The following is a 14,248-nucleotide window of genomic DNA, read 5'->3' as shown; positions in this document are numbered from 1 at the left end:
GTAGTAGAATAAGGTAGTCATCAATACCAGCTATGACAACATGACCAGCTGCAGAAACGAGGACTGTAGTTGTCATGAGTATTTCCTCCTTCTTTCATTAAAAACATATTTGTGCATGTATATACTTGTACTAAGAAAATATCTTCGTTTTATTTCCTTTTTCCTTTAGCATGTGACATAAGATTTATTTCTCATTAGCATTTAGGTATTGTTAACTTTATGAAATAGTATTTGGGTTGGGGATTGTTGCATTTCCGTTTGTGCAAAGGATAGTTGTATTATGCTAGGCATAATTATGACCTTATTATTGTCCTTATTTGAAGATTTGTATGATCTCAGGAGATGTGTATGGGTTCAGGTTGACAAGGGGTGGACTTGTGATGGTTAATACTGAGTGTCAACTTCATTGGATTGAAGGATAGAAAGTATTGATCCTGGGTGTCTCTGTGAGGGTGTTGCCTGAGGAAATTAACATTTGAGTCAGTGGGCTGGGAAAGGCAGACCCGCCTTATTCCGGGTGGGCACAATCTAATCCTCTGCCAGCGTAGCTAGAATAGAAGCAGGCAGAAAAATGCGAAAACAGAGACTGGCCTAGCCTCCCAGCCTACATCTTTCTCCCGTGCTGGACGCTTCCTGCTCTCAAACATTAGACTCCAAGTTCTTCAGTTTTGGAACTCGGACTGGCTCTCCTTGCTCTTCAGCCGGTAGACAGCCTATTGTGGGACCGCGTGACCGTGTGAGTTAATACTTAATAAACTCCCATATATATATGGAAGTTATCATATATGTAGAACTGGAAGTTTTCATATCCGCCTGGACACATTGGGCTCTCTATATTTATTCCATTAATTCTGTCCCTCTAGAGAACACTGACTAATACAAGCGTGGTGGCTCACACTTGTAATTCCAGCACTTTGAGAGGCTAAGTGGGGACAATCACTTAAGGCAGGAGTTTGAGACCAGCCTGGGAAACATGGCCAAACCCTGTCTCTTCAAAAAATACAAAAATTAGCTGGGTGTGGTGGTGCACACCTGTAGTCCCAGCTACTCAGGAGGCTGAGGTGGGAGAATCACTTGAGCCTGGGAGGTTGAGGCTATGCTGAGCCATGATTGCACCACTGCACTCCAGCCTGGGTAACAGAGGAAGACCCTGTCTGAAAAACAAACAAACAAACAAACAAACGAACAAACAAAAACTAAAAAAATCCTTAACTGACGGAGTTTGGAGAGCTCCCAAGTTGGTGACCACATTAAGTTCTTGGGACAGTGGTACACCAGGAGAGGGCGTGGAGGCTTTGCAGCCCTCCCCTGATGCCCTGCTCAATGCATCTCTTCCATTTGGTTATTCCTGAAGATAATCCTTTATAATAAACTGGTAATGGTAAATGAAGCACTTTCCTGAGTTCTGTGAGCTGTTCTTGCAAATTATTAAACCCAAGGAGGTGCTTGTGGTAAAGGGAGGAAAGACTTTTCCTCTACCTTCTTAGGTTTTGTGGCTGTGCCTAAGGATTAAACTGAGACAAGGCAGGTTAACAGGAGATAAGGATACACATTTTATTTGACATTAACAATTTTACATGGCAGGGGAACCTTCATAGAAGAGAAATGAAGACCCAAAGAAGCCGACAGGCCTGAGTGCTTACATACCATGTTAATAAAGAATGATAAATTGTAGAGCTGTGACAAGACAAGGCAAAGGGTCTTGGACTATGCACAGTGAACTGTGGGAAAATGACTAGGAAATATATGGTGAAAATTAATGGAAGATAAGACTTATTTTAGTGTTTGTACAGATTCATCTCAGTGTCCATGCCTCACTTCTGTTGATAAGAATGTTCTCAAAAAGTAAACAAAACCAAGATCTGTGCAGGGGTTTCCTCTGCCCATTCCTCCCACCTCACCCTTCAAACCTAAACTCGAGCCTATTGCTCACCAACCTAGCATTGCTCTCGCCATGGCTCTCAGCGGTGCTGATGTGCAAAAGCAGATAAAGCATATGATGGCTTTCGTTGAACAAGAAGCCAATGAGAAGGCAGAAGAAGTAGATGCAAAGGTAGAAGAAGAGTTCAACATAGACAAAGATTGACTTGTGCAAGCCCAAAGACTAAAGATTATGGAATATTATGAGAAGAAAGAGAAACAGATTGAGCAGAAGAAGAAAATTCAGATGTCCAATTTGATGAATCAAGCAAGACTCAAAGTCCTCAGAGCGAGATGACCCTATCACAGGTTTGTATCAGTTGCTGGAGCCCTGAATGATTCATTGTTGCAGGAAACAAGATTTCCCTCTGGTAAAGGCTACAATGCAAAAGGTAATCCCTATGTACAAAGTTGCCACCAAAAAAGATGTTGATGTCCAAATTGACCAGGAGTCCTGCCTGCTGGAGGACATAGCTGGTGCAGTTGACATATATAATGGGGATCGTAAAATAAAGGTTTCCAATACCCTGGAAAGCCGGCTGGATCTCATAGTCCAGCAGATGATGCCAGAAGTCGGGGTGGCTTGTTTAGGGTCAATGCCAATGGGAAGTTTTTGGACTAGGCCTTTGGGAGGTGGAGCTCGTCCTCAGCTCTCCTGCTGTGATGTGGAAGCTTCTGATATTTGAAGAAACACAAATGTCTCTGTAGCTTCCCCTTTACTGCCCCAGTATTGCTCTGTATTTATCAGTGATGCCCCTCTGTCACCAATGCCTTGCCTAATTGTTCACAATGGTGGAAAGCTTCATGTAATATGATCAGGACTCACCTCCAGTTCATCCGAAAGTTAAAAAAAAAAAAAAAAAAAAAAAGAATGTTCTCCTCTTCCTGGTATAAAGAGGTTGCATTTCTCATGGGAAATTTATGTCCTGGTGTTGTTTTTTTTTTTTTTTTTTTTCTTTTTTTACAGAATTTTGCTCTGTCACCCAGGCTGGAGCACAGTGGTGTGATCTCAGCTCACTGCAACCTCCACTCCTCAGGTTCAAGTGATTCTTGTGCCTCAGCCTCCTGAGCAGCTGGGATTACAGACATGCACTACCACACATGGCTAATTTTTGTATTTTTAGTAGAGTTGGGTTTTTGCCATGTTGGCCAGGCTGGCCTCAAACTGCTGGCCTCAAATCATCCACCTGCCTCAGTCTTCCAAAGTGCTGGGATTACAGGCGTGAGCCACTGTGCCTGGTCTATGTCCTGTTTTAAGGTAGAAAGGTGTAGATCAGAGAGCCCTTCCTACATCTGCTGTCTCTCAAGCATCTTCAGGTCGAAATAACCAATATGCCAAAGTGGCATATTTTGGGTGGCATGTTCTGGTTCACTTCATGGGGAGCCCCTGATTTATAGCTGGTTGGTCAGAAATACAGGTGGAAACCTGGGAGTTGCAATTGGCATCTGAAGTTAGGGCAGTCTTGTGGGACTGAGCCCTTAACCTGTGGGGTCTGTGCTACTGCCAAGTAGTGAATGGCAGAATGGAGTTGAATTGTAGTACTCCCCATTGGTATGTAGAGAATTAGAGAATTGGCTTTGGGTGAAAGAAAAAAAAAATCGCACACTTGGTGTCCGAAGTGAGTAAAAACAGCTCAGATATATCTGTATATCTACATCTATATAGATATATTGATATATTAGCCTTTTTAAGGTATCCGTCCCTGTAATTGGGAGTTGATGAAAAGCATAGAAGAAGAACATGGACTTTGCATTTCGCTAAGCCCAGGTTTGAATTCTGTTTCTCACATTTCCTGGATGTGTGACCTTCAGCAGGTCACTTAAACTTTGTGAGTCTCAGATTCGTCATCTCCATTACTAGCTTCACAGAGTTGTTGTATTACATGAAATAAGGTGGGCAGGGCAGGCTACACAGCTGGGAGGGGGTGGCGCTGACTTAATGAAGTCAGCCCTTAAGATTGAATCTTTAGCATAGAAGAAGAAGGGAAGGATGAAGGTCCGAGGAGCTGGATAGGCCCTTCTACTTCTGGCATCCAGCTTGTGTAGCTAGGCCAGCCCATTCAGCCCATTCATTGTCCACTAGACTTTATTCTAAGTCAGACTCAGAGCTACGATGTGTGAGAAAACTGTGTGGCTTTTTTTTTTTTTTTTTTTGAGACGGAGTCTGGCTCTGTCGCCCAGGCTGGAGTGCAGTGGCCGGATCTCAGCTCACTGCAAGCTCCGCCTCCCGGGTTTACGCCATTCTCCTGCCTCAGCCTCCCGAGTAGCTGGGACTACAGGCGCCGCCACCACGCCCGGCTAGTTTTTTGTATTTTTTAGTAGAGACGGGGTTTCACCGTGTTAGCCAGGATGGTCTCGATCTCCTGACCTCGTGATCCGCCCGTCTCGGCCTCCCAAAGTGCTGGGATTACAGGCTTGAGCCACCGCGCCCGGCCACTGTGTGGTTTTTTTACACTTTCATGGATGAGCACCTTTCCATGCTGACACATTGTGGCATGGAAACTGTAGAATTTGTTATTAGCAGGTTTATCAAATCCCTGGTTGTTCGTCAGGTCTCCTGTCACACTAATTAGGGCATCTAACTGGTGTTGGTTGCCTTAAATGCATATTTATCCTTGTCCACAAGCATAATTATTCTTGGCTTTTTTTTTTCTTCAACATGTATAGGAAAATAAAAACACATAGAAAAATAATGTAGTAAAACAGATTGAAGTTTGATGACATTTAAATTCCTAGAAACACTGGGCGTGGTGGCTTACGCCTGTAATCCCAGCACTTTGGGAGTCTGAGACGGGTGGATCACGAGGTCAGAAGATCGAGACCATCCTGGCTAACACGGTGAAACCCCATCTCTACTAAAAATACAAAAATTAGCCCAGGCGCGGTGGCAGGCACCTGTAGTCCCAGCTACACGAGAGGCTGAGGCAGGAGAATGGTGTGAACCCGGTAGGCGGAGCTTGCAGTGAGTGGAGATCGCGCCACTGCACTCCAGCCTGGGCGACAGAGCGAGACTCCATCTCAAAAAAGAAAAAATAAATAAATAAATAATAAATTCCTAGAAAATTTGCAAGTGATGTTAAAATTAGTGAAGAATTTGTCCTGTGCTGATGTGCAGGGCTATTCATAGAATAACACTTGCCCCCACCTGTTCTCTACTTTCATTCCCAAAAGTACCATCTGACACTTGGGTGTGGGGGCTTTTGACAACACAAAACTACCACTGTCACAAGGAGCCCCAGCTACATTACAAGATAGAAAACACTCCCCTTTTCCATTATGTCAACAGTGATGCTGTATGTTTTCTGTCCTTCCAGCTGCTTGTTCCCTGAGTCAGGTATTGCTATGTATTTAGGGCCCCAGTGGTTCACCTCAGAGACATTCTGCAATATGTGTCCTAAAGCAAGAGACAGGCCCAAACCTACCCGACCATCTATTTGACAATAGTCATTGCTAGAATCTTTAATATGTTACTAATGATGATGTCATGCCTAGAGCAGCGGCACCCAATAACTACTGAGCACTTAAATAAAGGTAATTATTAGGACTAACTCCAAACCTCTTGGGTAAAAAAGCCTAGGGGATATTTTTGTCATGTGATACAGGTGCCCATGGTCCAATCAACTCGGTCATCCGAACAAAGCAAACTCAACATTGGAAACCACTTCTAGTAAAAACACTTAGTTTAAATTATCACATTTGTAACAGGATTCCTAATTAGACCCCACTTTTCTGAATATATAGAGGAAAAGATGCTTTTCTTTTTAGTATACATATGTTCTTATATGGGCCACAATTAGCACTTTGAATTGCCAAAGCTGATCTCAAACTTCTGGCCTCAAGCAATCCTCCTGCCTCAGCCTCGTGAAGTGCTTGGATTACAGGTGTGAGCCAACATGCCATAACTAAATTGTACTTTTTACATTTAGATGAAAGAGGATGGTTATTAAACTCTAAATGAACAATGCAGATGGGAACAGAGTGACAGGATTGAACTGTATTAGTAGCAAAAGCTCTTTTTTTTTTTTGAGATGAAGTCTCACTCTGTTACCAGGCTGGAGTGCAGTGGCGTGATCTCGTCTCACTGCAACCTCTGCCTCCCAGGTTCGAGCAGTTCTTCCTGCCTCAGCCTCCCGAGTAGCTGGGATTACCGACACCTGCCACCATACCTGGCTAATTTTTGTAGTTTTAATAGAGACGGGGTTTCTCTATTTGGCCAGGCTGATCTCGAACGCCTTGGCCTCCCAAAGTGCTGGGATTATAGGCATGAGCCACTACGCCTGGCCACAAAAGCTCTTGAATGGATTGGTTTATTAACCACTTAGTTTCAGTTTCAGGTACATTCTAAAACAGCATTACCTTTTGGCAATGATGGAGATGTTCCATATCTTGTCTAATCATGTCTAATACAGTAGCTAGTGGCCACCTGTGGCCACTGGGCTTTTCAAATGTGGCTAGTGCTGCTGAATAACTGAATTTAAGTTTACATTTAAATAGACACAGGTAACTAGTGTTTTCAAATATTCACTGCAGCTCTAGAAAAACAGAAAAGACCTTATAGGCTTTAGTGGTACGTTTTGAAATATTGGCATAAAATTAAATAGACAAATCCCCAAACAGATTGAAACATAGTTTAACAAAATCTAAACTGAACCAAAGTTTAGTAATACCATAAAAGCCTTTATAAAATGTCTTTTCTATTATTCTAGAGCTGCGGTGAATATTGGCTCTCCATATTCGTGAGTTCCACGTTCATAGATTCAGCCAACAGAAGACAGAAATCATACTAAAAAAGAATTGAATCTGTGCTGTACACGTACAGACCTTTTTCTTGTCATTATTCCCTAAACAATACAGTAGAACTATGTACATGACATTTTTTGTTGTAGTTAGTATTATAAATAATCTAGAGATTATTGAAAGTATAAGGGTATGCATAGGTTGTATGAAAATACTATACCATTTTCCATCAGGCACTTGAGCATACTCAGATTTTGGTTTCCAGGGGAGATCCTAGAACCAATTTTCCATGGATACTGAGGGACAACTGTATGTATGTGTGTGTAATTTTTAAAAATAAATGTAAAACCTAGAGATTTTCTAAAACCAGTGATGTGGGGCAAAAGTAAAAGCACAAGAAACTGATGAGTCTCTCAGGTTTCATGGATAGTTTTTACATATGAAAGCTTGACAATCTTCTCCACAGGAATGGGACTTTATGAATGTAATTGAACCTCTTGCAATAGAGAAAGCAGATGTCTTATTCTTGTAATGTCCCTTTTAAAAAATGATCCTCAGCTGGCCCATACTACCAAGCATTCCATAAGATATGCATCATGCTAAATGACTGAAGGAATTCATAACCAAGCCACTGAAGAAGGGTGTCAACTGCTACATGCACACTAGACAATACAGCAGCAGATGACTCTGCACTCAGCCTCTCTTGTCATTATTGCCTTACACCTGCCAGACTCTGGTCCTTGGTGTCCGGGAGACCAGACTTTCCACCAAGTACAGAAACAGATTGAACTATACTTTATTTCTGAGTGGAGAGCACAGATGATCCTAATTCTCCAGACCATTGTTACAAAGTGAAATTTAAAGCTAACACAGGCCGGGCACGATGACTGACACCTGGAATCCCAGCACGTTAGGAGGCCAAGCCGGGCGGATCACTTGAGGTCAGGAGTTTGAGACCAGTCTGGCCAAAGTGGTGAAACCCTGTCTCTACTAAAAATACAAAAATTAGCCGGGCATGGTGGTGGGCGTCTGTAATCCCAGCTACTCAGGAGGCTGAGGTGGGAGGATTGCTTGAGCCCGGGAGGCAGAGGCCGCAGTGAACCGAGATTGTGTCACTGCACTCCAGCCTGGGCGACAGAGTAAGACTCTGTCTCAATAAACAAACAAACAAACAAATAAAAATAAATAAATAATTAAAATAAAGCCAACATAGAAAGAGGCAGGGACGTGAAGACTAAAGTTGTTTTTTCTCAATTTTTTAATGACCTTGCACAAAAAAGAGAGAATTCAAGTTTGGTTAGTGAATTGGATGGAATGAGGTTTAAGAGACAACTTAAGACTGTTACAGGATGATTGTGCGGGTAACACTAACATCCTAACAGATAAGCCTCGGTGATCTCGTCCTCCTTTCCAGCATGCCAGCAGTGATGTGCTCTAGATTTCCTGCTCTCCTCCAAGCTGCTTGCTCCCTGGGTTGGTATTGCTGTATCACCAGGACCAAATGGTTTACCTCCTAGACATTCTGTAATTTGTGATCTGAAGCAGGAGATGGGCTCAAACCTGTCTGATTGATGAGTCATAAGTGCTTCCACTTAATTCCAGCAATGTACAAAGGCATTATTTGCATCACATTTAGTACCATTATTTGTGAAATGCCTACTTTTACAAGTGATTGTGTTGATTGGGGTCTTAAAGTTTCTTAAATTCCAAATAGAAAAAACTGATTCTGTCTATCTTGATGTCAAGGGGAATTTGTTGGGAGATTTTGGAGTCTCCTAGGGAATCAAAAGGGAAACAAAAGAGCCAAATAGTGGAAGACCAGGAACCCAGGTGCCTGTTCCAGGGCCTGAGCAGCCTGGCCAGGACCTCCTCCTAGGATCCAGCCAGCTCCAAAGACTTCTAGACCTGTCTCTCAAGAACAAATGTCACAAAGCCAGGGCAAGACATTGATTGGCCTAGACTGGGTCAGCAGTCCACCTCTAGACCCATCAGCTATGGCTAGGGCAGGAGTGGATCTAGGTTTTATGGGGACTAAAACTCAACAATTTGGAGAGCGCCCCCCTTGAAATAACTAAGAAGTCTGTTTTACATTGTACAAATACAATGCCCACAGCACTCCAAAGAAATCAGGACAGAAGAAATTACAAATACAAAGCGACTACAGCCACTCTCAAGAGAGGAAGTGAGATGGAAGAAAAATCAAAGTGGGAAGAAGAGCCTGTGGTCTTAAATTGTTGTGGTTGAAGAGGTGGATTATTCTCTTTGCAATTCTTACAAAAACATGTGGCCATGTTAACACAGTTTTAGGGTCTCTCCTAAGACTTTGGAAGGAACTCATGCACTGAGGGGCACTGAAACTTTTTTTTTTTTTTTTGAGATAGAGTCTCACTCTTTTGTCCAGGCTGAAGTGCAGTGGTGCAATCTTGGGTCACTGCAACCCCCGCCTCCCAGGTTCCAGCGATTCTCCTGTCTCAGCCTCCCGAGTAGCTGGGACTACAGGTGCACACTACCACGCCTGGCTATTTTTGTGTTTTTAGTAGAAACTGGGTTTCACCATGTTGGCCAGGCTGGTCTTAAACTCCAGTGATCCATCTGCCTCAGCCTCCCAAAATGCTGTAATTACAAGTGTGAGCCACTGCACCCGGCCAGGGGCACTGAAACTTAAGCATCATTTGTTTCACGGAAGGAGCAAAGTCTTTTTATTTTTTTAATTTAAGGATGAGGACCCTCATGGTAACTATAGGAAGAGAGCAATTCCTCAAAAAAGGGAGAGGTTGGAAAGACAGAATAACAGCAGACCACTGTCTTATCCTGCACCTGCTGCTATAACAAAATACCTTAGACTAGGCAATTTATAAACAACAGAAATTTATTTCTCACAGTTCTGGAGGCTGGAAGTCCAAGATCTAGTCACCAGCAGACTCAGTGTCTGGTGAGGGCTGCCCTCTGCTTCAGAGATGGAAACTTCTTGCTGCATCCTCACATGGCAGAAGGAAGAAATCCTTTGTCCTCACATGATGGGAGGGGCAGTGGGACTAGGGCACTCCCGTCAACCTTGTATAAGGGCACTAATCCTGTTTATGAGGGCAGAGACCTAGTGACTTAATCACTTCCAAAAAGGCCCTACCTTTTACATTTTGTTTTTATTTTTTATTTTTGAGACAGGGTCTTGCTCTGTTACCCAGGCTAGGGTGCAGTGGTGTGATCATAGCTCACTGCATCCTCAACCACCTAGGCTCAAGCGATCCTCCATCCTCAGCCTCCCAAGGAGCTGGGACTACGGGTGCACACTACCACACTCAGTTAATATTTCTATTTTTTGTAGAGATGACATCTCAGTATGTTGCCCTGGCTGGTCTTGAACTCATGAGCTCAAGTGATCCTCCCACTTCAGCCTCCTAAAATGTTGGTATTACAGGTGTGAGCCACTGTGCTTGTCTGAGGACATGTTCATGTCAAGCCAAAGTTCTTTTTGCTCCATCATGCTACCTAGCTTACAATTTTGGACTTATAATTTTTGTGAGGATTTATGAACAGTCATTCAAGTCTTGCTTGAGTCTTGCTCTGTCACCCAGGCTGGAGTGCAGACTAGGTCTTCTTCATAATCTCAATCAAATTATTTAATTAATGACCAAATAACTATTTTTTTTAAGTCAAGGAAGAAAAGAATGGCCTTGCCTTTTGGAGAATCAAAGAGCCCAGAAGCCTGAATGAATCTCCTCTCAGGTGAGATTGTTGTTTGGAGTATGTGTTTAACTTGCTAATCAAAACGTTTTTACATTGCAACTTGTTTTTCTTAATTTTTTTTTCTCTACTAATGGCTTTGGACTGAGTTCTGTTAATCTTATGTATGCAATAAGGAAGGAAATATTTTTGAGAGAACTTTTCCTCAATTCAAATCAGTTAATAGTATAGTTTTAACTGATTAATATTTAACTGATTAACCAGTTAAATAGTATAGTTTTCCTAATTTTCTATATATTACTGAACATATAGATGTCACAATATAAATAATTCATTAAAATTAAATTCTAAAACATCTGTTGAAGTCTAGTTCTGTGTGGGACACTATGTTAGGCCCTATGATGGATACAAAGATGAGTAAGTCATAGATCCTATCCTTGAGAAGCCGATTCTAACCAAGATATACAGCATTTGCACAAATAAAGAAAATGCATAGTCCACATGCTCAGTGTCCTGAATGAGTCTGAGCAATTTGCAAAGAGATTTAAAGAGGAGACAGATGATATTCAGTTGTGGGGAGACGTCAAGATGCCTGGTGACAGTTGGTAAAGGAATAGGGCGCCTGGAGATGGGAACACTGCAGTTGGAGGAATAGTGGAAGAGGAGATCCAGGCAGGAAAGATATGCAACATGTGTTAGCCCCGTGGGATTGAAAATAGGACCTGAAAATGAAATGGGGCCCATACTTTGGAGGATCTTAAAAGTCCAGATGAAGACTTTACATTTCATTTCACAGGATATGAAAAAACTATTGAAAGTTTTGACCATGAGAATGATATAAAAACCATTACTACAGAAAAATAATCCGACAATTGTGCTTAAAATGGATTGAAGTGGGGAAAGACCAGAGATTGGTGGAAAGTTATTAGAATGTGAACTGGGGTCGTGGTAGCAAGAATAAAGAAAATGGGATGGATGGAAGAGACATTTCATAGGCAGAATCCACAGTACTAACATTTGGCTGAAACAGGAGAGATGGAAAGAGAAACTACTGTGGTTTCCAGCTGGGGTGACTGAATAATGATGCCCTTCAAAGAAATAAGGATGTCAGAAGGGATTACACTCAAGTACTGGTTTAAATAGGTTAAGCTTGAGGTCCTACTGGGCTTATCTGGCGGAGAAGTTCATCTGGCAGTTGAAATTTCAGTCTGGAAGGTGGGAAAGAAGTCTGGGTAAATTTAAAAAGGAGGAAAAGGAATCGTGGGGTTTTTTTTGTTTGTTTTTGTTTTTTTGAGACTGAGTCTTGCTCTGTCACCCAGGCTGGAGTGCAGTGGTGTGATCTCTGCTCACTGCAACCTCTGCCTCCCAGGTTCAGGCAATTTTCCTGCTTCAGCTTCCTGAGTATCTGGGATCACAGGCGTCCACCACCATGCCTGTCTAATTTTTTGTATTTTTAGTAGAGATGGGGTTTTGCCATGTTGACAGGGCTGATACTGAACTCTTGACCTCAAGTGATCTGCTCACCTTAGCCTCCCAGTGCTGGGATTACAGAGTGAGCCACCGCACCTGGACAAAAAAAAAAAAAAAAAAAAAAGAAAAAGGAGTTTCTTAAGTTGCATAAAGTTGCATAAGTTAAAGTGTGATACTGCTTTTTTTCTTTTCTTTCTTTTCTTTTCTTTTTTTTTTTTTTTTTGAGATGGAGTCTTGCACTGACGCCCAGGCTGGAGTGCAGTGGCTCAATTTCGGCTCACTGCAACCTCCGCCTCCCGGGTTCAACTGATTCTCCTGCCTCAGCCTCGCGAGTAGCTGGGATTACAGGTGCCCACCACCATGCCCAGCTGCTTTTTGTATTTTAAGTACAGATGGGGCTTCACCACGTTGGCCAGGCAGACCTTGAACTCCTGACCTCATGATTCGTCCGCCTTGACCTCCCAAAGCGCTTGGATTACAGGCGTGAGCCACCGTGCCTGACCAAAGTGTGATACTATTACACACTTTCTCTATTTAGATATTAGAAGGGATTGTAGGATTCTGGGAGCTGCCAGTCAAAGGATATAGAGGCATAGGGGAAATTAATATGAATTGGATCCTAGAAAGACAGGTCATAGCAAGGGGAAATATCCAGATTAGAAAAGCATTGAAAAATGCTGTTCAGAAAAAGCGAACTCCTACCTGGGGATATTCACAAACCCGTGGTGGGCCATGCTGTGTTTCTTAGCTCGCTGGGGAGGGACCTTTTCTCACTGCCCTTTCTGTCATTCTCACCCTGTCTCCCAGTTTGAACAAGAGGACCTATGAGTTCTCTTCCAAACCTAAATTTCATTATTATTATAACTTCCTTTCTTACAAAAAAAAAAAAGCTAAGGAAGTTTCTTTTTCCTAAATACATTGCAAATTTGCTTTGTAGAATTTTAACCTTAGGGCCAATTATTCTGGATAAGAAAATTGTTGGACAGTGGCCACAGTAACTAATTTTCTTAAAGATGCTTAAGTTCAAGGTTAAGGAGTTAGCTATAGTGTTCCTGTCAGAGTTCTCAGGGCTTTGGAGGGTCTGATTATATTTGAAGCTAAACATCAAAAAATTTACCAAGACAGAGTTGTCTAATGTGTTCTATTTAGCATTGCAAACCATAGCTTAAAATGCGCATGGAGACCCCTTTAAAATGCTGGCATTGGAGAAGGAACCAACAGCCTGTGTAGCTGAATTCCTTTCACCAGATTTCTCAAGGGGTGCTGCTGGCATTTGTGTGGTACCATTTGTACTTGTGCAGAATGGGGCCACACATGGTGAAACTTCAGCTTCCCTGGCTTTTGTCCACTAAGTGCCAGTAATGCTCCCCATTTATTGTGGCAACTAAAAAACACCACTACATATTTTCTTTTTAAAAAATGTTACTTTATTTATGTTAAGTTCTGAGATACATGTGCAGGATGTGCAGATTTGTTACATAGGTAAATATGTGCCATGGTCACCATGCATTTTCATGGAACTACCTGGCTACTTCCAGCTCTCAACACACTTGTCAAATGGTCAAGATTTGTTTCCATTTCTCCCATTCTGTGCTCTTCCTCCCTTCTCTGTGCTGTCCTCTCTCTAGCCTTCCCTAGTATCTCAGTCTGTTTTCTGTTGTATATAACAGAATACCTGAAACTGGTTAATTTATAAGGAAAAGAATGTATTTCTAACAGTTATGGACAGTGAGAAGGCCAAGGTCAAGGAGTTGGATCTGCTGAGAGCCTTCTTGCTGGTGGGGACACTCAGCAGAGTTCCTAGGCTGTGCAGGACATCACATGGCGAGAGGACTGGGCATGCAAGCTCAAGTTGTCTGTCTACTTCTTCTTATAAAGCCAGTTCCATCCCCATGATAACACATTAACCCACTTATCCATGAATTGATTCATCCATTTATGAGGGCAGAACCCTCACTACCCAGTCACCTCTTAAAGGCCCCACCTCTCAATACTGCCATACTGGGGATTAAACTTCGATGTAAGTTTTGGAGGAGACAAATATTCAAACCACACCACCTAGCAAGCATCCTTGCTCTTCCTGTAAATTTTATGTTTGGGTTTTTACTGATAACACATTGTGATAATTCTTCCCTCCCTCCTTCCCTCCCTCCCTCCCTCCCTCCCTTCCTTCCTTCCTTCCTTCCTTCCTTCCTTCCTTCCTTCCTTCCTTCCTTCCTCTCTCTCTTTCTTTTCTTTCGTTCTTTCTTTGGCGGAGTCTAGCTTTGTCACCTAGGCTGGAGTGCAGTGGCTCGATCTCGGCTCACCACAACCTCTGCCTCACGGGTTCAAGTGATTCTCCTGCCTCAGCCTCCTGACTAGCTGGGATTGCAGGCACCCGCCACCACACCCGGCTAATTTTTTTGTATTTTTGGTAGAGACGGGGTTTCACCTGTTT

The 14,248-nt window shown here is 42.7% G+C and overlaps 1 protein-coding gene and 1 pseudogene across 1 annotated transcript in view; both read left to right on the top strand.

Annotated features, from left to right (window-relative positions):
* The window catches only part of C11H12orf56 (chromosome 11 C12orf56 homolog), a 115,892-nt gene that overhangs the window by 45,708 nt on the left and 55,936 nt on the right, over positions 1 to 14,248 (top strand). Inside the window, exon 3 of the mRNA XM_037996845.2 lies at positions 10,311 to 10,383. Within this exon, the coding sequence (XP_037852773.1) occupies positions 10,311 to 10,383 (73 nt within the window). The remainder of the gene's footprint in view (positions 1 to 10,310; positions 10,384 to 14,248) is intronic.
* On the top strand, positions 1,614 to 2,696 carry LOC119623876 (V-type proton ATPase subunit E 1 pseudogene; annotated as a pseudogene).

This window comes from Chlorocebus sabaeus, chromosome 11, assembly GCF_047675955.1.
Source record: "Chlorocebus sabaeus isolate Y175 chromosome 11, mChlSab1.0.hap1, whole genome shotgun sequence".
NCBI classification, from domain to species: Eukaryota; Metazoa; Chordata; class Mammalia; order Primates; family Cercopithecidae; genus Chlorocebus; species Chlorocebus sabaeus.
The sequence above is the reverse complement of the archived record's forward strand: the minus strand, read 5'-3'. Positions and strand labels throughout refer to the sequence as shown.